This window comes from Babesia bovis (genome assembly GCF_000165395.2).
Source record: "Babesia bovis T2Bo chromosome 4 map unlocalized Chr4_1, whole genome shotgun sequence".
In the NCBI taxonomy this organism is placed as follows: Eukaryota; Apicomplexa; class Aconoidasida; order Piroplasmida; family Babesiidae; genus Babesia; species Babesia bovis.
Window position 1 is genome coordinate 1,037,875 of NW_026261571.1, and position 19,976 is coordinate 1,057,850.

At 39.9% G+C, this 19,976-nt stretch overlaps 14 protein-coding genes across 14 annotated transcripts; 6 read left to right on the plus strand and 8 right to left on the minus strand.

Moving 5' to 3' along the window:
* Nucleotides 1-102: 102 nt before the first annotated feature.
* On the plus strand, nucleotides 103-3,269 carry BBOV_IV008580 (WD domain G-beta repeat family protein). Its single transcript, XM_001610730.2, has one exon. The coding sequence runs from the start codon at nucleotides 163-165 to the stop codon at nucleotides 3,169-3,171; it is 3,009 nt and encodes a 1,002-aa protein (XP_001610780.1). The 5' UTR covers nucleotides 103-162; the 3' UTR covers nucleotides 3,172-3,269.
* Nucleotides 3,270-3,337: 68 nt separating this feature from the next.
* Nucleotides 3,338-5,595, minus strand: BBOV_IV008590 (uncharacterized protein). Its single transcript, XM_001610731.2, has 2 exons — nucleotides 5,548-5,595; nucleotides 3,338-5,510 (listed from the first exon to the last, which is right to left on the minus strand). The coding sequence occupies exons 1-2, from the start codon at nucleotides 5,578-5,580 to the stop codon at nucleotides 3,363-3,365; spliced, it is 2,181 nt and encodes a 726-aa protein (XP_001610781.2). The 5' UTR covers nucleotides 5,581-5,595; the 3' UTR covers nucleotides 3,338-3,362.
* A 376-nt stretch (nucleotides 5,596-5,971) lies between these two features.
* BBOV_IV008600 (RNAse P Rpr2/Rpp21/SNM1 subunit domain family protein) lies at nucleotides 5,972-6,538 on the minus strand. Its single transcript, XM_001610732.2, has one exon. It carries the CDS (start codon nucleotides 6,511-6,513, stop codon nucleotides 5,992-5,994), a length of 522 nt encoding a protein of 173 aa, XP_001610782.1. The 5' UTR covers nucleotides 6,514-6,538; the 3' UTR covers nucleotides 5,972-5,991.
* Nucleotides 6,539-6,726: 188 nt separating this feature from the next.
* BBOV_IV008610 (uncharacterized protein) lies at nucleotides 6,727-7,906 on the plus strand. Its single transcript, XM_001610733.2, has 9 exons — nucleotides 6,727-6,931; nucleotides 6,969-7,028; nucleotides 7,070-7,199; nucleotides 7,240-7,261; nucleotides 7,297-7,344; nucleotides 7,380-7,445; nucleotides 7,485-7,519; nucleotides 7,558-7,574; nucleotides 7,611-7,906. Exons 1-9 carry the CDS (start codon nucleotides 6,813-6,815, stop codon nucleotides 7,726-7,728), a joined length of 615 nt encoding a protein of 204 aa, XP_001610783.1. The 5' UTR covers nucleotides 6,727-6,812; the 3' UTR covers nucleotides 7,729-7,906.
* BBOV_IV008620 (uncharacterized protein) lies at nucleotides 7,772-8,279 on the minus strand (the record flags this gene model as incomplete). The annotated part of the gene is made up of 2 exons (XM_001610734.2): nucleotides 7,957-8,279; nucleotides 7,772-7,921 (listed from the first exon to the last, which is right to left on the minus strand). The coding sequence occupies exons 1-2, from the start codon at nucleotides 8,272-8,274 to the stop codon at nucleotides 7,772-7,774; spliced, it is 468 nt and encodes a 155-aa protein (XP_001610784.2). The 5' UTR covers nucleotides 8,275-8,279.
* Nucleotides 8,280-8,291: 12 nt separating this feature from the next.
* BBOV_IV008622 (uncharacterized protein) lies at nucleotides 8,292-9,088 on the minus strand. Its single transcript, XM_051767162.1, has 2 exons — nucleotides 8,591-9,088; nucleotides 8,292-8,473 (listed from the first exon to the last, which is right to left on the minus strand). Exons 1-2 carry the CDS (start codon nucleotides 9,053-9,055, stop codon nucleotides 8,402-8,404), a joined length of 537 nt encoding a protein of 178 aa, XP_051623624.1. The 5' UTR covers nucleotides 9,056-9,088; the 3' UTR covers nucleotides 8,292-8,401.
* Nucleotides 9,089-9,319: 231 nt separating this feature from the next.
* On the minus strand, nucleotides 9,320-9,959 carry BBOV_IV008624 (uncharacterized protein). Its single transcript, XM_051767694.1, has 2 exons — nucleotides 9,591-9,959; nucleotides 9,320-9,550 (listed from the first exon to the last, which is right to left on the minus strand). The coding sequence occupies exons 1-2, from the start codon at nucleotides 9,948-9,950 to the stop codon at nucleotides 9,485-9,487; spliced, it is 426 nt and encodes a 141-aa protein (XP_051623661.1). The 5' UTR covers nucleotides 9,951-9,959; the 3' UTR covers nucleotides 9,320-9,484.
* On the minus strand, nucleotides 9,940-10,384 carry BBOV_IV008626 (uncharacterized protein). Its single transcript, XM_051767239.1, has one exon. The coding sequence runs from the start codon at nucleotides 10,366-10,368 to the stop codon at nucleotides 9,943-9,945; it is 426 nt and encodes a 141-aa protein (XP_051623623.1). The 5' UTR covers nucleotides 10,369-10,384; the 3' UTR covers nucleotides 9,940-9,942.
* Nucleotides 10,385-10,446: 62 nt separating this feature from the next.
* Nucleotides 10,447-13,604, minus strand: BBOV_IV008630 (uncharacterized protein). The gene is made up of 5 exons (XM_051767846.1): nucleotides 12,247-13,604; nucleotides 11,919-12,212; nucleotides 11,565-11,881; nucleotides 10,759-11,529; nucleotides 10,447-10,723 (listed from the first exon to the last, which is right to left on the minus strand). Exons 1-5 carry the CDS (start codon nucleotides 13,577-13,579, stop codon nucleotides 10,472-10,474), a joined length of 2,967 nt encoding a protein of 988 aa, XP_051623310.1. The 5' UTR covers nucleotides 13,580-13,604; the 3' UTR covers nucleotides 10,447-10,471.
* A 628-nt stretch (nucleotides 13,605-14,232) lies between these two features.
* On the minus strand, nucleotides 14,233-14,953 carry BBOV_IV008650 (uncharacterized protein). The gene is made up of 3 exons (XM_001610737.2): nucleotides 14,823-14,953; nucleotides 14,719-14,786; nucleotides 14,233-14,682 (listed from the first exon to the last, which is right to left on the minus strand). Exons 1-3 carry the CDS (start codon nucleotides 14,922-14,924, stop codon nucleotides 14,289-14,291), a joined length of 564 nt encoding a protein of 187 aa, XP_001610787.1. The 5' UTR covers nucleotides 14,925-14,953; the 3' UTR covers nucleotides 14,233-14,288.
* Nucleotides 14,954-15,015: 62 nt separating this feature from the next.
* On the plus strand, nucleotides 15,016-16,103 carry BBOV_IV008660 (putative proteasome subunit beta 7). Its single transcript, XM_001610738.2, has 3 exons — nucleotides 15,016-15,133; nucleotides 15,170-15,613; nucleotides 15,819-16,103. Exons 1-3 carry the CDS (start codon nucleotides 15,037-15,039, stop codon nucleotides 16,091-16,093), a joined length of 816 nt encoding a protein of 271 aa, XP_001610788.1. The 5' UTR covers nucleotides 15,016-15,036; the 3' UTR covers nucleotides 16,094-16,103.
* A 29-nt stretch (nucleotides 16,104-16,132) lies between these two features.
* BBOV_IV008670 (uncharacterized protein) lies at nucleotides 16,133-17,041 on the plus strand. Its single transcript, XM_001610739.2, has 3 exons — nucleotides 16,133-16,440; nucleotides 16,480-16,806; nucleotides 16,847-17,041. The coding sequence occupies exons 1-3, from the start codon at nucleotides 16,191-16,193 to the stop codon at nucleotides 17,020-17,022; spliced, it is 753 nt and encodes a 250-aa protein (XP_001610789.1). The 5' UTR covers nucleotides 16,133-16,190; the 3' UTR covers nucleotides 17,023-17,041.
* Nucleotides 17,042-17,822: 781 nt separating this feature from the next.
* On the plus strand, nucleotides 17,823-18,514 carry BBOV_IV008675 (putative integral membrane protein). Its single transcript, XM_051767103.1, has one exon. It carries the CDS (start codon nucleotides 17,881-17,883, stop codon nucleotides 18,454-18,456), a length of 576 nt encoding a protein of 191 aa, XP_051623652.1. The 5' UTR covers nucleotides 17,823-17,880; the 3' UTR covers nucleotides 18,457-18,514.
* A 29-nt stretch (nucleotides 18,515-18,543) lies between these two features.
* On the plus strand, nucleotides 18,544-19,911 carry BBOV_IV008680 (uncharacterized protein). Its single transcript, XM_001610740.2, has 3 exons — nucleotides 18,544-19,331; nucleotides 19,366-19,461; nucleotides 19,498-19,911. The coding sequence occupies exons 1-3, from the start codon at nucleotides 18,612-18,614 to the stop codon at nucleotides 19,882-19,884; spliced, it is 1,203 nt and encodes a 400-aa protein (XP_001610790.1). The 5' UTR covers nucleotides 18,544-18,611; the 3' UTR covers nucleotides 19,885-19,911.
* Nucleotides 19,912-19,976: the final 65 nt, after the last annotated feature.

Consider the following 19,976-nt stretch of genomic DNA (forward strand, 5'->3'; position numbering starts at 1 on the left):
ATTAATTGCCGACACACGATCCCTGCCACACAAATGGGTAATGAGGGCAACATCATATCGGCAAGGCATTTTAATCCAGAAGCCGGCAATACCGGTATATATTTTTCGTGTGTGTTGTGGGAAGACACACCTCGGTAGATATTTCTGAACTTTTTGTACACGATGAAGGGTTACGGACTATTTTCACCGTTTGCGTCTACAACGGGTTCTATACTTTTGGCGCCTTGTTACGACGAAAACAGTGGTATTGGAAGTCCACATTTAAGTTCTAACGAGAAAGTACTTAAGTTGTTAGGGTTCGAAATTAAAGAACAAAAAGAAACCACCGGCAACATATTCGATTTGCATTTCGACTCGAGCATCAATTACAATGCTTTTGGTAATGACAATCCTTTCACCAATCCGAATGATGAATTTGGTGATTATGGCCATTCGAACAGCAGTGTTGGTATAGGAGTGTTTACTACGTATCATTCAGTAGACGCCGGTTGTTTCGACGGGCATCTGTCGGCCATAGTATGGATGGAAATGACAGGTGCCCATGGCATGATTGCAATTGGTACTACGGAGGGTGATGTGTACCTTTTGGACGGTAACGCAATTGCGGAAGGCGATGCAGCCCGTGTGATATCTAAAACAAAGGTATGCAACACGCCGATTAAACGGTTGAGCTACAACGCTAAAACTAATATGTTGGCGGTTGCGAGCGTTGACGGGCAAATATCTGTCTGTGAGTTGACAAATCCTAGTGAACCAAAGGTTATCGACACTAGTTACGGCAAGTGGCGTGTGGGATTAGTTACTGGTCTTAGCTGGAACCATCGTTTGGGGCACATTTTGGCAACTTCTGGATCGGCAGTTGGCCCTTCAGGTGCAATGTCTCCATCGGACTCTAGTGGTTTGGTTGTATGGGATCTCAAAGCTCGCAAACCGGCCTCTAGTTTCCGTGATCCCTCGGGTCGTACCAATCCAATTGCCGTCGAATGGATGGCAGAACAAATGACCCAGCTTGTTGTGGGATATGGTGATGATAGGTCTCCTGCTTTGCAGCTTTGGGATTTAAGAAATTGCTCTGTGCCACTCAAGGAGGTTCGTGGTCACACCATGGGTCTTACAAGCCTCGCTATTTGCCCGCAGGATCCTAATATATTGATTACCAGCGGACGTGATGATCACACAAGATGCTGGACTCTCGATGCAACCAAAGGGCCATTCCACGCAATATCCAGTATGCAGACAGGCGCCCTTAGCCATCACAAGAGAGTACAGTGGCATCCACACGTACCTGGATTGTTCCTAGCACAGAATACGGACGATGATATTTCTGTCCACAATGTTATGTGTATGACTCAGGAGGAGTCTTACATGCCTTCTTGGGTGCGTAACACTTCGGGTGTGATTTCTGGCTTTGCAGCGTCGGTTACAACGTGGAATGCTGCAGGTGCTATCAAGGAGTATACACTTAGCACTAACGTAGATGAAGAAACTTCGAAAGCACTAGATGATTCGCTTCAACTTTTCTGCAATCTTGCGGATTCCAAAGACCTTGAAAGTGTTTGCGAGCAACGCATTAGCTCAGCTGAAAACGAGTTTGAAAGACTTACGTGGAGCATGATGCATGCCATCCACAAGGGCAATGCAGAGGCAATTGTGACTACATTGGGATTCAAGATGCCAGAGCCCCAACTTGAGTCTAACATAAGTGCTGCCTCTCAACAGATAGCAAGCGGACAAATAGGTCAACCTGATATAACTGGCTTCAATGATCCGTTTAGCAGCACTCCATTAAACGACGATGACGGAGAGGCTTTCTTCAACTCACTGAGCAGCAAGACAAACGAGAACTCTGTTGAGTTTGTTGGACAGTCTCCTTCAACGGAGGAAGACACTCTCACCATTCAAGGCGAACCTATGCGAATTGTGGAACCATCTTCTTACCTCAATTGGGGTGAGGACGATTTGTGTTCTAAGGTAGTGGTTGGTGACTTTGAGGGCGCTGCTAGCTTGTGTTTGGAGCGGGGTAGAACAACTGAAGCTTTATTCTTGGCATATGTGGGAGGCATTGATTTGTGGCTTAAGGTGGCAGCCGATATTACTAACAAAATGGACAATCCATTACTGCGCACTCTCCACCTTATCATGAAGGATGAGACCCACATGATTGTAGAGCAGTGCCCGCTTGATAGGTGGCGCGAGGCTCTGGTCTATATAATAACCAACTCCATGGACGTGCATGAAACATATAGTGAGTTGTGTCGCATTCTTGGCAACCGTCTGTACACATCTTTCCAGCAGGGCAACCGGGAACACGTGCTACCAGCGTCTATTTTGTTCATGTGCAGTGGTGACGTCTCACGTGTTCTCGAATGCTGGGAACATTTAGAGAAAGGAAAGAACGCACTTCATATTCTTGGTGAAAGTGTTATAAGGACTACTGCATTATCCTTGTCGATACCGGGTAACACTTCGACTGATTGTGTGGGTCGCAAGGCTGTTATGCTTGCTGAAACGTTTGTCGAATTTGGCGATCTCAACAAGGCAGTTCAGTGTTTGTCCTTACCTTTGATATCTGGATGTCCACAGGTCATTTCCCTTCTGGGACGCATCAAGGGAATGGGTAGCTATGTCCCCCCTGATCAGCCTGTTGCGAATATTCACCGTCAGATTCCATCGTCTCCTGCCCAACCTGCACCTCGTACTACTGGAGATTATAAAACTGCACCTGGTGCCGTCGCTGGTGCTATGTACCCTGGTATGCCAGTTCCATGGCCCTTGCCCACTGCAACTCAGCAGAAGGTTTCCAGGACACGCAGCACTGAGGATGCTAATCGTAAAATAATAGCGAAATCTGCTGCTGCACTGCCACAACAAGAACGCATGAAACCTGCTGATCTTGAATTCGCGACCAAAGTATTAGGTAGCTTAATTTCACAAGCTGACACCACACGTGCCGCCCAGGACAACCGTCGACGAATCGCAGAACTCATGTCATCTCTAGAAAATGGAGAACAAAGCGTTGAGGCAAACAATCTCATATTAACAATGTGTCGAGCTATTCATTCAGGGGATCATGTTAATGCGAATATCATTCTCTCTACTATCAGCACTAAGCTATGGAACACAGCGAATAAAAATTGGATCATGTGCTTGAAACGCATCGTGCCAAGGTAGTTATAATACACCAATAAGGTTATCGTTTTTAACAGACTCGTTATGTCTTAACTTACTGTTTTATACAAAGTTTAAAATATAAATAATGTACCCAAGTTTATGCATTTATTAATTTTAAAATGATTATTTTGTGATTTGTAGTGTAACACTTAAGACCCATTTTGCCAAGCATTATTGCCGTTACATTTTTCTTAGCACCCCCAACATGATGGCGTACGCCGCCTGAGTAAACTGTTTTGATACCAATTGATTTGGAAAACTGTGTTTGAAATGAAACTTTGACTGAATAAAATGGAGTTGGCTACATTCGCTCGGAAAAAAACCGGCCCTCCAAGACAAACAGGGGGGCGTACAATTATCTCACTTTTGGCATTGAGAGAATTGTTCAAGGATTCCTGACAATCAAAACCAAGTTCTTGTGGTGTCACAGTACAACCTTCCGTATGTCTAAAAATAGGGTGGTATACTGTTCTATAGTGCTGATAATTGTTGCCGTGGAACCCATAAAATAGGACACGTTCCATCGTTGAATCCTTATAATTTACATTCTGATTTTCATTTTCAACAAAATCCATGTATTCATCCTCATTTACCATGCCCATTTCACATTCCCCTGATGATTCATAATCCGTATTGTCGTACATTGGCAATACGGGTACGTTAAAGCTGGACCCACTGCACATATCTCTTATATTGGAAAAGAAACGGAAAATCCCACTCGCTTCGCTTTGACATTGATGTTCGTTAGACTCTTCTCTCCCTTGGGGGCATGCATACATGCTACTACATTTGCGAAAAGAGTCGTCGTTTTCTTCATCTATATTCCCTTGAGCATTGTCACAGCATGCCGACATTCGTCGTTGGTTTTGTTTTGTATTATCTTCATATGCTTGTTCCAATGTTCCATTGTTGACACTACCTTCACCATAGTTTTCTTCAGTCATTCCATTACATTCTTCTTGATTGTATTTCACCTTTTCTGTGTCAAGAATAGTCTCACTTAAGTCGGTATTTTGAAATGTGTTTGAGTTGCCGGATAAGGCCGTATCATCAATGGAGGGCATATTATTATGGTCAACGCTCCACTGACCACAGCTATATAATGATTGTGTCTGGTTATTCAAGACATTATATGACGCAGTATTGTTGTTTGACATGCAAAAATTGACCGAATCACTGCCATCATAAACTGAATGCTTGTCCTTTATACGTGGTGCTTCCTCTTGTGCCTTTAAAGATGGCGGATTCCTGACACAATTTTCTTTTATATTCAAGTTGACGTTGCTTTGACCATTTTCGTAACCTCCTGGAGCATTATCATCGTTTTCCTCGCCTTTTCGTTCCTTCCTTTGCTGTGTGGCAAATATGTCCGTGACACTATTGGCAGGACATCCACTATCATAGTCGAAAACATTATCAGGTGGGGAATTAGATTCATTATCGTTCGTACATTTTGAACCATTTGTACCGCAGACGACTTCCATGGTTAGTTCACCGGATGAAGTCTGATCACATTTTATTACTACAGTAGCATTTTCCACATCACGAATATTAGTAGAAATATCATAACCACCATCTTTGTTTCGTGCAATCTGCTGCAATATAAGGGACTCACATTCTTCGCTGGCCTTGGTCCCTTCTAACGTTCCGAAAGGTTGGGCAATGAAAACAGGATCAGGGGATGTTGCATCACCTCTTCCTGTAACCTTTGGTGAAAGTATCTCTATGTTATTAACACTAGATGTCATTTGGGGGCTGTCGATAGATATTATACTAGGTCCAGTTCTATCAACAACTTCAACAACATTCAACGCCATATTGTTGGGAATGTTAGCGACCTGTAAGTTACTCTTAGTTGGAGTTGCAGTGACTCTCCTATCATGTCCCATACCTTTTCCTTGCGGATGAGTATTTTTAATCAATGATTTAATATTCTCTTCACTCTGTTTTGTCATACCCCTGTTAGAGGGCCTGTGGACATTCAATGAGTGAATTCCGACTAATTCATGTTTAGGAATCTCGGACAATGTTTCTTGGATGTGACACGTTGATACATTCATTTCTTCTACTGAAGCATACCTTTTTGATATATTGGTTAAAAATTGATCATCTAAATGGTGGGCTTTATGTGGGAAATCTGATCTCATGGAGGCTATTCGGCTTAATGATTTAATATTATCCAAATTTGTCACTATTTTCCCTTCTACAATGCTATGATGATTGATGTCCCAAACACCCGCTTGTTTATAGAACACTTCACTATCTTGGTATCCACTTGGTGACGCAACACAATGTTCTATGTTTGATATTGGCATTGGAGGACGTTGTATGGGATTGTCCTGCAAATCATAACAAATATATGAATTGATCACGTACCTCCCTATGATTATTGTCATTTATCGCCTTCATTTTTACTTTAGCATCAAATACGAGCTTTATTGGGTCTTATAAATAGATGTATTTCTCGTATTATATCGTAAAACAGAAAACTCTATATATTTGCAAAACAAAGGTTACAATAAATAACTGTAGAGTCATAATATGGAATATTATTTGATTAATACATGATGAGCACTACATATATATGTAATGTTTTCCTATGTAGATGTTGATTCACTAAAACCGGGAAAGACTCTTTTCTACAATCTGATCTATTTGTCAATTTTAACAATAAAATGCCCAATTTGAGTAACTATGTTTAAAAAGTATATACGGCTTTGATATATTAATTATGAGTTAAGCATGCCTATAGTGGAAGTATACTTGATACCTGACTCTCAAGCATCATAACATTATTGCATGCCTTTTTATGACCTGCATTTATGGTTCGTTAGATATCCCATCTTTTGGAAGGGACATCATGTTATCACAGGGTTCTAGTTTCGTTCTGCGAGTTCTCGTGCATATACAACATGTTACTGCCATCCAATCATATAAAGATGCATCTATTAACACTTCATCGGTAACATGGTCATTTTTCAGTATAGCCACGGTCGAGTCATGGTAACGTTCACGTTTGTTTCCGGGATCAGATTGCAACATGTTTCCATGGCTCTCTGCCCTAACAACAGCGTTGACTCCTGGTAAGAGTACAGTATTGCAACCTTTGCAGAAATAACGTTTAAATGATGCATGAAGTCTTATAACATGTTTCTGTGCAATTTCTCTCAATTCTTTTACATAACTCCTACTGATATTAGGACACACGGTACTCATGATTCCTGCTGCATCGAGCAAGAAGTTTAAACGTTTTACATGCACATTATTAGCGTATGCTGACTTAATGGCTTCGTCATTGTTTCGCGCCTTTTCGGCATGGGTTGCATATTTGTCTTTTTTCATGGAGACATGGCGCCTCTGTACTTCTAAAGAAGCCAACCATTTGCCACGAATGAATATATGGTGAATAGTGTCCTCAGTATATTTGTTTCGTCATTACAGTCATATATTGCTTTTAGAATCACTGTGTGATATCCACACATCTTCCTCCATTCCATACCACATACACCGCACTAACATGCTTATTGGAAACGTGTATTATATTCATTGTTGATACTGTAATTCATCATTCGTGGGTAGATATAATTCCCGCGCTGATTGAGGTGTATCATCGTGTCTAGAGCATAAAGACGGTGCTTGCGATGTTTACCTTCCGTGGTTTGCCTTTAGGGTTGCTTTTTGGCCTACTTGTGCGCCAATATGTCGCATGCTCTTCATTAGGAAGCGCTATTAATAGCGTCTTTTTACACGTTAACAATGTGTATGTCGTTGTGTGTTGTTTTAACAACGTTTTGCAGGTCGGTTGAGTGTGGCGATGATTTGGGCCGTAGAATCCCTTATTTCGATGCTCTTATAGAGTGAGTTTCTGTTTTATTAAATTTGTACAATAATGCTACAGGTGTGCTCACGACGCTCATTGCTGCTTCGTTGCTGTTGACGAGGTGGATGCTCACACTGAAGGTCCGGGCTTATCTCGTCTTTGTTCATCATGTGATCTTGCCAACGCTCGTGTGATGAAGGGAGCCAGGGTAATGTTTATTTAAATGATTTATGTCATCTCATTCACAGATTTCTCTAAAAGGAGAGAGGGGTTTGTTATATCATGCGTTGCTTTATAGAATCTAGTTTTTGGCAACCTAGACAAGTCATTTGGAGTAATACTGAACAAGCAAGGTGAGTTGTATTTACAATCATTTTACAAGGTGTAGGAATTTGTGAGAGTGAAGAGTTACTGGGAGAAATGGCCCCTGTAATATCCCTAGCTGCTGCAGCGCGTAGGTTTACATTAGTCAGACATGTGAGATTGTTTTTAGGTGAATGTGACCGTCTAAACTGCGACTACTTCACGGTTAGTTTAATCAGTTTGTTTATTAACTATGGTAATAGATGTCTACATTAGAAGGGTTGGTATTATGTATCTTCGTCTTTACATATTTCAGTATCAACGGAATTCCTGGCACGGTAAACAAGGCTTGGTTTTGTTCCGGTACACCTAAAGATGTTTATTCTGAGGGCTTCATCACTGTGGTCCGCAGGCGTCGTAATTACGAGCTCTGAGTTCGTATTGTATTACATGTCATCCATTGGATGTTAAAACCTCTCATAATTCGTCGTCCGAATCAGGTTGTTCGAAGTCGGAATCATCGGCATTGTCGTAGCCCTCTATAACACTGCGCTTTTTGCATGAAAAACTGTACTCTTCTAAACCGAAGAGATTGCGCAACAACATTGGCAGGCAATCGCCAAATGCCTATAATAACTAAGTTTTAATGAATGACCACTTACTGTTGCTCGATCTAATAGACTCCCTTCTGAGTTCGTAAATGCCATCGACGCCGCTTTAATAACATAGTTACCTAGAATGAATCCTATGCTATCAAACACGGTTTTTTGGTAGACGTGGAGACGGTCATTCAAACATCTTAGAAAAGTCAATGCAGATGGTTTATTATTTGGCATATCTAGACACTCCACGATAGTCTTAATCAGATGTTTGTTTGCATTTGGCCGCTCCAACAATTCCAGAAGCTGCTTTGGCTCTGCTTTCTGTAGGCTTGGCGTTGCAAGCGCTACGCCCACTAATAAGGCGGTGAAAAACATCATAAATAATTTAAAATCTAGTTTGCGATATTTTAAAAAATATGTTATCGCCCGATACAACGCAACGCTGTGGTTTTATGGCACAGATAACCCCCGAGTTGCAACGCGCGTTAGAGACCTAATAACTATTCTATATCTTTAGCGGAATTGAATCGCTCGTCCTTACACACATGATTAGCGTTGGTATCGCTTCTGCCAGACACTGCGACAAAATTATTTTATTGTTAATGATATGTACACCGTTGACATTTAGTGCCTATGATGTAGACACCACCTTTTGATGGTACCGTAGTAGATAGATATAATTAATGCAACTTACCGTAAATACCTCAGTGTAATCAACCTCTTTGCCTTTCATTTCAGCAAGCTTTTGGGTACAGGCACCTACTGTAGAAGTAATAAATTCTCCAACGCACTTTTCGAATTGTGTCGGGGGGTTCAAATTACCACCATGCAATACATCGCTGGCGCAGTTTATGAGTTCCACTGGTGTGATATCTCCCTTTTGGAGGCAAAATTGCAATGCTTGTACAATCCTTTTACGACCAGTAGACACCTCCTGTGATTGTATGGTATATTCCACTGTATCATCATCTTCTTCATCATCCTTATCAAGATCATCTTCTTCGTCTACAGATCCGTCTTCACTGGAAACATCATCTGCTTCAGCAGGTTGCTTTTTAGTGTCCATGTCAGTAGACGGTGGATGAGTGCATTGTACCTCGTATATTGAGACGACACAAAATGCAAGAGTTGTAAAAAATAAAAATAAGTTATACTTCATTTTTATATATTCGGAAAATATTGATAGTTTGATGCTAAATTTTGCCTTATACCACATTAGCATTGGGTTAGTCTCCACACCCTCCAAGTGTACGCATCCCAGTTCATAACAACCACTAATAAGTTAACTTATTATGTACCATGTTGAAAACACTTTAAACTACTATTTTATTTAAAGTGTGTATATATTTTGGGATTTTAAAGGACTTATATTATACTACCGTCGAATACTTCGTGAAAACAGATCAAATATTCCTGATCATATATCTATAATCACCACTATTCATTAGGGATGTAGTTGTTTAAAAATAGCGTGGTCATGGTTGCCTGCTTTACCTGTATGTTCAAGCACAATGCAGCGTATTTCCTGCTCTACATACTTTTATGCGACAGCAGTAAATAATACAGCTTGATTGAATTTAAATTCCTCTTATACATATTCTGGCGGCCCCGTTTTCATGCATTTTATAAATGTTGGTATGGGCTTGCCGATACACTGCAGAAAGTTTGTATGCATAAAACCTTATTAAACCTACTTTGAAACAACGCACGTTATAATAGTCAAAACAGTCAACACTGCACTCGACTAACACGGAGACCAAAAATTGAAATGTGCATATGTGGAAACTGTGGTCTTCCAGGAGTTTTTGAACATGAAGTGCATTAATAAGACATGAGACGCGTGATTCTTCGTTTTCCTCTTTACATATTTCATACGCAGACCTGATAGTTTTCTCACTAAACTCATGTTCATTTTGAAGCGTCTCCAACGCTTGGGCAATGATGCGTGACTCAGCTGTTTTGGTATCATTGAGCTCTTCAAGAATATCGTCTATAGCATATACCGCTGATCCCATGGCGAAAATCGCCATTAGAAAGGCCGCTAAGTTAGCCATCGATACCAACTAAGCAGCGCATAAATATGGGTATACAGTCGCCTACACAGCTTGTGCAATCGAAAAGTTCTTTATTCTCTTCCTCAGCGCTAGTACACCTCGAGTAACAAATAGGTAACGAGCAACTAACGAGTTTACATATGCAACGAGGTAATATTCCGGTGAACGCTCCGCGTTTAATGTAGGAGTGTGCTATACTGAAAAGGTCTTGATTTTTGTTGACCTTCGATGCGATTATACTAGCTGCGATTTCAGCACCACCTTTATTGCCTGTTTTTGCCGTATTTTGTATTTCTTTTAGTATGGCAATAACGTCAGATTCGTTTTCTACCTTGGCGAACGATGGTTCTGGTGGCAAATGTGTAGCAGCCTTCACGAAGGGTAGCGATAAGATAACGTAAATTAAATAACTATGCATTATTGTATCGGTATAGAAAAAAGTTGGGTGTAGATTCTCAGGTGTTTTTACAGACCTTATATCATTTCCATGGGGGTGTAGACGCGTAGTATTGCATAGCCATTTAACTGCACGCCTGGATCATTTCATTGCACAGCGATTGTTCGTCGTCCATTGTACACAACAAACGCTTAATTTTTAATTTCGCTTGCGACAATATGCTGATAAACCGTAGGGAATGTTTGTCTACGTTGTTTCCTTCTTTTTCTTTCACTGCTTTACAACTAATTACCGCTGTTTTACCTTCCACAAATATGATACCATCATTTAGACTTTCTACTAGTGGTTTAAACATGTCATAATTGGAAATTTCGACCTATATGCTGTAAATAAGGTCGGTATCTCACATACCTGATGACTTGCAGCTTCGAAATTGTGTACACCGTTGTGTGTATCATATCCAATATATGTTAGATGCTTCAACATTGCAAATGGGCTGCACTTCCTTTCCATTCGTCCCTTTGGGTCTTTCGCCAAAATTAACCTATATCTCATCAGCCGATACCTCACAAGATCCAACGTTGCTAATGCTGTCTGGCTTCTATCATGGACAAGTGGAAATGTATCTACCGATTCCCGTATTGTTACAGCAGCTATGCTTAGTCGTGTCGTCAGGAAAAATGCCTTGAATTGCGGTCTTGCCGCCGTGCTACGGCTACCAATTTCGGTTACTTCAATTACATTCCCTGATATTGCACATAATTGTCCTATAAATACGTCAACATTCTCATCATTGTTTAGTCCGTTTTTTCGACACATCAGCTCATAAAATTCATTTTCTTCATATGGGCTAATTGACATTGCTGGTTCTCCCAGAAGTAACGTGTGATAAATAGATTTCCGGCTTTCTCTATTAACGTTTCTATTTTTACCTTCTTTTTTGTTTTGGGGCAATTCCTTATAACTTTCCACAAATTTACGTATGTTTTCCAACCTGTAATCATGCTCATTCACTAGGACACTACTACCCGATGTGGTCATAAAGAATGGCGTTTTCCTAACTAGATCATCACAATTTTTGAACCTTCTCAATATCTTTGCCATAATTCTAGATTGCATCTGGAGGCTAGTGACTTCCATTCTCGGCGTCTTCCTCAACTGTTCCAACACTGAATAATGCATCTGTATGATGTCCAATTAAAGTGCTGTATACTTACATTTCTCATACTTAGCATTCCAGTTGAATTGATCAGTTCTTGTTCAAATTTTTGGGTGTCATGTAGGCAGTTTTTGATCTTGCTTAGGATAATTGTATCGATGAAATACAGCTTATGCCATGTTTCTATGTACTCGATATTCACTCGCTGAGAAAGTTCAGAATTAGACATGAATGCATTAAAATGATCTCCACTCAATACCACAGTTTTTGGTACAGTAGTTTCTTTTTCCTTATATGTTACCTTATATGCAGGAGGGCAAATGCTAAGAATGGTAACATCCATTTTCGCCACGGATCCACCTCCGATTTTGAGTTCTACGGGTATAATGTTACAAGTTATAATTCAAATTACCTCTTATATTTACATTAGTATGTCTGTTTTGCAGACCTAAACGTTGATTCGCAGCAGGAGAAATTTGATTAAACCTCAACTCAACCATTTGATCACCGTAATCATCTGGCACAAATCGAACACCATGCAGCCTTATTTTCGTTCCTCGGGATATGCGTTTATTCTTTATTTGTTCTTTAACATAGTCATCTGCTGCAAATGCCACAAATACTGAACTTTCATCTGCAATTTTAAGATGATCGCCATCTACATGTTCTACTGTCACAACCACTGGGACATTGCATTGCTCATCACCTAGATTATGTATAAATATGGTACATGGACTTACCATAAAATATCTTTGTCAATGTAGACTCTTTCCCTCTGTGTTCATCATCGCATACCTTTTGAATACGTTTTAAAATATCGAGTGGTTTAGGAAGCTGGACCATCAACAACGCATCTTCTAGAGTATGGTTATTGCGCATCAATTTGTGGATATTACGACGATATATCCTACACTTCCTTGCTGTAAATAGTCGATATTTTTCATGAAACCATTCTTTAAATATTTTTCGTTTTTTAGCACGGCACTCATCCATTTGTTCCACCCACTGCTTCAAGCATTGGTGAAACTCTTCAACTCCTCCAATGGTTACAGAAGAATCTTTCGTCGAATAGTTGATATACTTGAATTTCAGTGCGTTATCATAGTTTGTGCAGAACGGGTTGCCATATTGCCTCCACATTTCAGATAACTTTGCCGGGGATAAATTAGACATATCATGGGTTGTGGAAGTGCTGTTTTTATGCCAGAGCTCTGACAGTGTAAGAATCTTTTTTGTCCTTTTAACGACAGGTTTACTGTCATTATGAGAAATTGATACGTTTTTAGTATCCTTGGGATCACTGTTTCTTGCGGAGGGCATTCTGAATTGTGCTCTACAACTATCATTTAAGTTACGTTTAGCATCTACAGCAGCCTTCGTTATATCTTTTCTCGGTTGGATTACCCTAGGGCTTACAAATGGAAGCGATTTGAATGCTGCGTTTTGATGATGTCCCATTTTAGACAGAACAAATGCCGCATTATTTCGCGGGTTTCCATTGTGCTCCCGTGATCCACCCGAATAATCAGTATCATCATCTTCAAATAACAATGAACGGGTCCTTGCCAACAACAATGGATCAATTGGTGGAAGTGCTACACCATCTGCGGTAGTAAATATTGGTGTGGCACGAACTGTCTCCGATGCTATCGATGACAATGTGTGGTCTAGGTCACTGCTACTAGTAGAAATAGTTCCCATCGTCCTTTCACTCATTCTATTTGGAAGTGTATATGAAGATAGATTGCTAGAAGATGATGTCTCATTTATGTTAGGTCCAACTGATGCCGTTTCCATTGGAGTACAGCTTTGATTCGGCATTACATCGTTATTATAAACATTTTTAGTTTCATCCTCCAACAGATTGTTGTTTGTGGGTGCCGGCTCGGTTAATGAATCTCTACGAAAACCGCTGTTGGCGCCATCATGTGGCAGCGTTGCTTCAGTTAAATGTTTTGAGGTATGCATACCATGTGAACTAGTCATACCAGCCGTTGAATCTGAAGCTTCTGATGTTCGTCGACGTTTAAACGCCTCAGAGTCATTGAACTCCCCTGTATCATTACTATTCATTTTGATGTCGATACATAGGACACTTTAAACCTCAACATGCGATACTTATGCCCAGAAAATTTCTTACATATTACATATATGCAACATATATATACCAAATTTAATATTCAATCTAAATTGAAGACAATTGATATGGTCACGAGCATTTTAGTGTGCGCCTGACGACATCAAGAATGCAACCTACATATACGAATCCAGAAGTGTTTCTGCTGTCTATAGATTCACAATGATTGTACGGAACTAGAAATATAGTTTTCTTAACAATGTGTGTAACGAATGTGTAGAGTAAACTTGTTAGACATAACTGTGTGTATGTTTACACAGCAGTTAATGGATTGTATTTGTAATACATGTTCACATTTGGGATGTAGTTATTACACATTACACCGGAGGAACATTTATGAGCTCTTAAGGTTATTGGTTGCAACATTAGGGCGATGTCATATCATTGCAGCATATGATCTTTTTATTAAGAATTGCGATATTTTCCACATGTGCTATAACGTTGCGTTATGCTATGGTCTATGAAGAGCTAATGATACGCGACGACTTTCTTTAGTACGAATGGAATCGCATACCATTGAGGAGAATCCCATTGCTGTGTCCAGTATGTTTATACCCGGTTGACGCCCTCCATGGATAAAACATAATATAGCAGTCGTACCAAATAGATTCGTTTCCTGAATATATAATACACATTTGAACACAGTCACATCAGTTCCTCTAGATCATCTGCATGTTGCATTGTAATGGTTGATTCATTCGGTTTCTCAGCCATTGATTTTTCTGTTCTTTTTTCCGTTAAAGCATCCGTGGCAGTCATTTGAACATCATTGTCTTCATATGTTTCGTCTGCGGTCACTTCTAGAACTTCTTTAATAGGTTCATGTGTTATTTTCTGTACATCGCCAAATCTAATTTGGTGATCTCCGGTTTGTTCATAATATTCAATTAGAGAAGTAGCTTCTAAATCATGAGCTATTTTGCCATGAAACTTGAGACTTTGAAAATTAAGGAATGCTTTGTTACATCCCGTTAATGTGCATATATATAGGTTGTCGTTAGGGTGAATGAGTTCCACGTTATCGCTTTGGCCTTTACACCTGTATAAGTAAAGCAAAGAAAGTGTTGTACCTTACACTGAACAACACTCCGCTGTATTATTGGCTATAAAGCATCCACTACACAGTACATGGTGGCATGGTACCTACATTGTCTATATATTCTACTAGTAATAACATACATATCGGTATCTGTCCGCAAAGGGTGAACCACAGCTACAAAATAGACTCGATGCAAGCAATATGTGTTTGTTTGAACATCCTTCTTTTTTATATTCGAGCATTTTTTACTCTAACATGATTAATAAAACCACTCATAATTCCCCACTCTTTGTTGTAACGAGCTCCTGGGAATCACTTAATCAACGTTGCGTATTTTAACTTCAGTGAATCAAAATGGAATTTGGTTACGTGCGAGAGTATATGTCTCATCAGGGAGGCTGGGATTTCTCTAACCATTCGCGTAACGCGCGCATCAAGGACAACATAAAGGGTTCGCTACCAATGTTTCTGTTTAAATGTGTTACAGGATTCAAGGTTCTAAAAACGGGTACGACCATTTGTGGCGTGTTGGTAAAGGATGGAGTTGTGTTAGCAGCTGATACTCGTGCTACTGAGGGTCCCATTGTGGCTGATAAGAACTGCTCCAAGTTACACCGTATATCAGATTTCATTTACTGTGCTGGTGCTGGTGTTGCAGCTGATTTAGAGCATACTACTTTATGGTTGGAAAACAACATTGAGTTGCTGCGTCTTAATTTGAAGCAGAAACCTAAAGTACAGATGTGTGTTTCCATGCTCGTTCACGAATTGTTCAAGTACCAGGGTTACAAGCAATGCGCTTTGATTTTGGGTGGCTATGATTCCAAAGGTCCTCATTTGTTTAGCATCTCTCCTCGTGGTTCTTCTGACTCCTTGCCTTTTTGCACCATGGGTTCGGGATCATTGAATGCTATGAGTGTACTTGAGTCTGGTATGTTGTATTCATATAGATTGCAGCTGTATGGTTATATTTTGTGTTTCCAGTGTTAATGGTCGATACGTTTGATATATTATATTGTCATTACTCTGTGTGACAAACGTTGTTTATGATATTATGCTTGAAATATGATATATCTATATGAGCTTGTTTATGTAATACGATAAATACATAATATGCCGTTATCATTTTGATTCAGAATATCGTGATGGAATGTCTATATCTGAAGCAGTGGCTCTTGCTACTAAGGCCATTAGTGCTGGTATTTTGAATGATTTAGGTTCGGGAGGTAATGTTGATGTCTGTGTTATAAACCGCGACGGCGCTACTCACACCCGTGCTCACGCTGTCGTTGGCACCAGGACGTATGCTCCTATTCCACGTTCTATTCCACCGGGAGCATCTTGCGTTCTCCGTGAAAAGATCCTCAGCATGAAGGAATACATCGTTGTAGACAGCATTGATGTTGATTAGTGCGATGTGTATACAATTGTCTTAATATATCGTAATTCATTCCCCATACCATGTATGGAATCTTATTTATTTAATAGCTCAACACACTATAAAAGTAATGGTAAAATCTTTACGCCCAGATGGGCGCAACCTATATGATCCTCGACGATTTAAGGTGGAGTTGAATCCATTACGTACCGGTCCTTCATGTCGTCTGACTGTTGGAGATTCTTCGCCTAATTCTCCTGTTTATCGCGACCGTACATCGGTAATATCATTGATTTATTTTTCTGCTGACAATAAGAATCGCAACACCGTTGGAAGTTATCATCGTCCAACTTTTGAGGTGTATATACGCCCAGCTGTAGGTGTGTTATTATTCCTTACGCTTTATCATCTTTATCTAGGTCCTGTCCGTGGTTATATTCGTGGATATGAGTGTATGCTGTTAAAGTGTATGCAATCGATAATTGACGGCACTAGTTTGGGTCGTGTTTTGGTATCAGCCCGAATACAAATTTTAGAGGATGGGAGTGGATTATTAGCCACTTGTATGAATGCTTTGATTATTTCACTTGTAGTGGCTGCACTCCCTTTACGCGAGATTCCACATGCCATACAGTTTGGCATAACAAAGTCTTTAGAGTCTGATAGCGTAATAGTGGAGCCGTCTTCAGAAGAAATTCGAACACAGTGTTCGACTGCGGTCACAATGTTGTGCACACCAAACAGCGGTAGGTCATAGTTCACTGTTGCATATTATATATATTTCAGGCAGCATATCATTTGTGTCGATTGATTATGGTCGAGGTGGATACGATGCTAATGTACAGGCTCAACTGGAGGCATTATCTTGTAAAATAGCGGATGCAAGACTGAATTACGTTGGCAATGTATACAGAGAGGCTTTCGAGCCTGCACGCATATCTTTTGAGGCTAATGGTGCTTAATGTTTGCTAGCCGTTTAAGCTTCTCTAACATCACCTACAGTTTATATACCTAAATTTAATGATAAACAACTATAACCATATATTTGCTGATATGGAACGCATCACATCAACAATTACATGTCACTTATCATAGGTAACGCCACATTTCTAATAATATTGTTGCGAATTATATAATATCTGCGATGTACAACACATATATAACAGGGTTTATAAGGTTTCACCATATACCGATCAATCATGTTGCCTTCAATGGTTCTTGGTTATTGAACCAATTAAGGATTGTTTCAGGAGTATACGAGGCAATTCTTTTTGGTGTTAGCATCTGTGATGACTTATGCGAATACGTGGCAATTATCCTAACGTGTTTTGCCATGTAAAAAAATAGTTACAAAAACAATTATAGTGAGCAATGTATTAATCTTTGGAAAAAATCTGGGTACAGATTGCTCGTTGTACTCATTGGTTAACAGTCAACTCCATTCTGTCTCATTAGTCATCTTCATTCGAAAGACAGTACAATTTAATGCTTGTGTATGGGTGTCACGTACACCTATTGTTTCAGTGTCTGGTCTACTAAGTTCGTATTGCATAATCGGCTCTATGAATAGTATATGGTTCATTTTATCTATAATGGCTATACCATTGTGACAAACAACTCTATTTATCCTCCTTTATCATGAAAAAGAGTTGAGCACTTAGCATTAATAGACCATATTAAACCGGGTAGTCTTGCTGTACCACAAATGAGTCAGAATGGTCCTCTTACTTGGTCCAAAAAACGACTAAACGATGCACGTTGATTCATTTGATGACCTTACCTACACATTAAGGCAAACTTTTAGCTGTTTTTATTCTAAAATGTTTAAAATCAGGTTATCACATTTAGGGCATTATGTACTATTGACCCCTTTGATGGTTTTGCTATTGACATCAGTCATTGGCAGTAAATTGAAACAGGAGCCTACAAATACTATATCTCCTTCTAAGGAAAATGTAATATTTGCGGGATGCAATTTTACACATGAGAGTGAGCGTGGAATGCCACCCTTCGACGCTTTTGATCGAGAATCAAACACATGTGACGTGCCGGTGAAGAAAACTCCACAGCGGTTTTATTACATTTGTCCTGGCATTTCGACACCTTGGACATGCCCTGTAGAGGTATTGCATCAAGGTCAGGAGGTAGCTATGGATACATTGGTTGAGCAGCTTGCAATTCGCAAAATTCCTCATAGTACTCAACAGGGAGTTGAGGTATACACTGGTATTTTAAGTTACTACAATGAGGTTTTTACTGCTATTTGCACGTGCGAGCTTCCCGATGGTCAACTGTTCATAATGAAGTTTCAGACTACTGGCTTCTTATCGTTGAAGTTAATAGTTCCCATTACGATACCCATATTATTTATATTGGATTACCTTTGTCCTTGGTGATATGGGATTGATGTAATAATTTAAACACACTACGTTTAATGGCGTCATTCTGCAACAGCCTACCCCCGATGTGTATCTTTAAAGTTTGGGATTTACTTGTTATTTAACCAACTGTTAAATTATTAATGGTGTTATGTAAAATTTGCGCGTGACCGATGAGGCCAAAGCGCGTGGAAGGTGATTCGGAAGATGCTTCCTCCAATACATTGAAGCGTCAGAAGTTAATCCGTGGCCGAGGTTCTAGAGTTGTTTCGAGTCCATTATCAACCGAGTCTACTGTAGAAGATTCATCTTCTAGTTCCGTTGAGCCTGCTACTTCAGCGGGAAATGATGTGATTTTACCAGAAGTTTCTGTTGATTTAAGGGAGAGTATTAAAACCAAACTCCGTGCTCGTTTCAGCTTAGCCTATAATTTTATGCTATCAGATCCGGCTGTGCATAACTCTCCTAATTGTTCAATCAGCTCTGCGGATACCGTGGTAACATTATGCAGGGCCTTACGTCAACCTTATTCAGTTGTATTAACCGCGTTGGTTTACTTACAGTTGTATAAGAATGCTAGTGACCATTGGAAATCTCATTATCGATCGCAGGACATTATTGTTACTCACCCTAAATCATGTCCTTCTAATGGCGCCATAATAGACAACGATGGCCATCCGGTAACTGACCCCGGCAGCCATGAGCATTTTCTTGTCGCTGCTGCCTGTGTCTTGCTTGCTTGGAAATATCGCGAGGATGATACACGTGTGACAAAATCTACTGGAAAGATATTTGAATTCACTTCTGTGATTTACAAGTTGTATGTTGCACAAACTTCGAGTGGTGGCAACATCCCTTCAGTCTCTGGTTGGATGTTACGGGACACAGGACAAGTAAGTTCTTGAATTAAATATATATACTTATCAGGAGATAACAAGATTGAAAACGCAGTTATTGGAGCATGAGGCGCACTTATTACATGCCCTTAATTACCATGTTGGTCCCATTCCTATTCCTCACAAGGTACTGTTAGTAATGTGTTGTTTATATCATTTTCAGTTGATTCCTGCATATGTTCGGAAGTTTCTTATCGCATTATGTCCTGACTTTTCAGAGATTCAGGAACTGTGTCAGCAGTTTGAGCATTACGTCTGTCTTTTGGTTCTTGACTGTTACAAGACTCGTATTTGCATTGAGTACTCGCCTGGTGAAATACTGGTGTCTTGTATTTTCAAGACGGCATGTTTGCTTTCAGAATCTGGTGCTTACGATTTACCCATGTTTGGCGATGGTACTAATTTTTTTGATGCCGCGACAACGTTAGATGCACGTTTACGCGGGTTTATATCTTCCCTCGGTCAGGTAGAAATTAGTGCCAAACAGGTAGTTCGATGCATGTTTGACATACGTTTACTGGTTCATTCCGATTCTGACAAACATGATTAAGACCGTTAATGTATGCTTATTCTGGCTTTATGTACTCATGTTTGTATGATAAAATTTACTAGATACATATGTAATCGCAATGTTATGTTAGA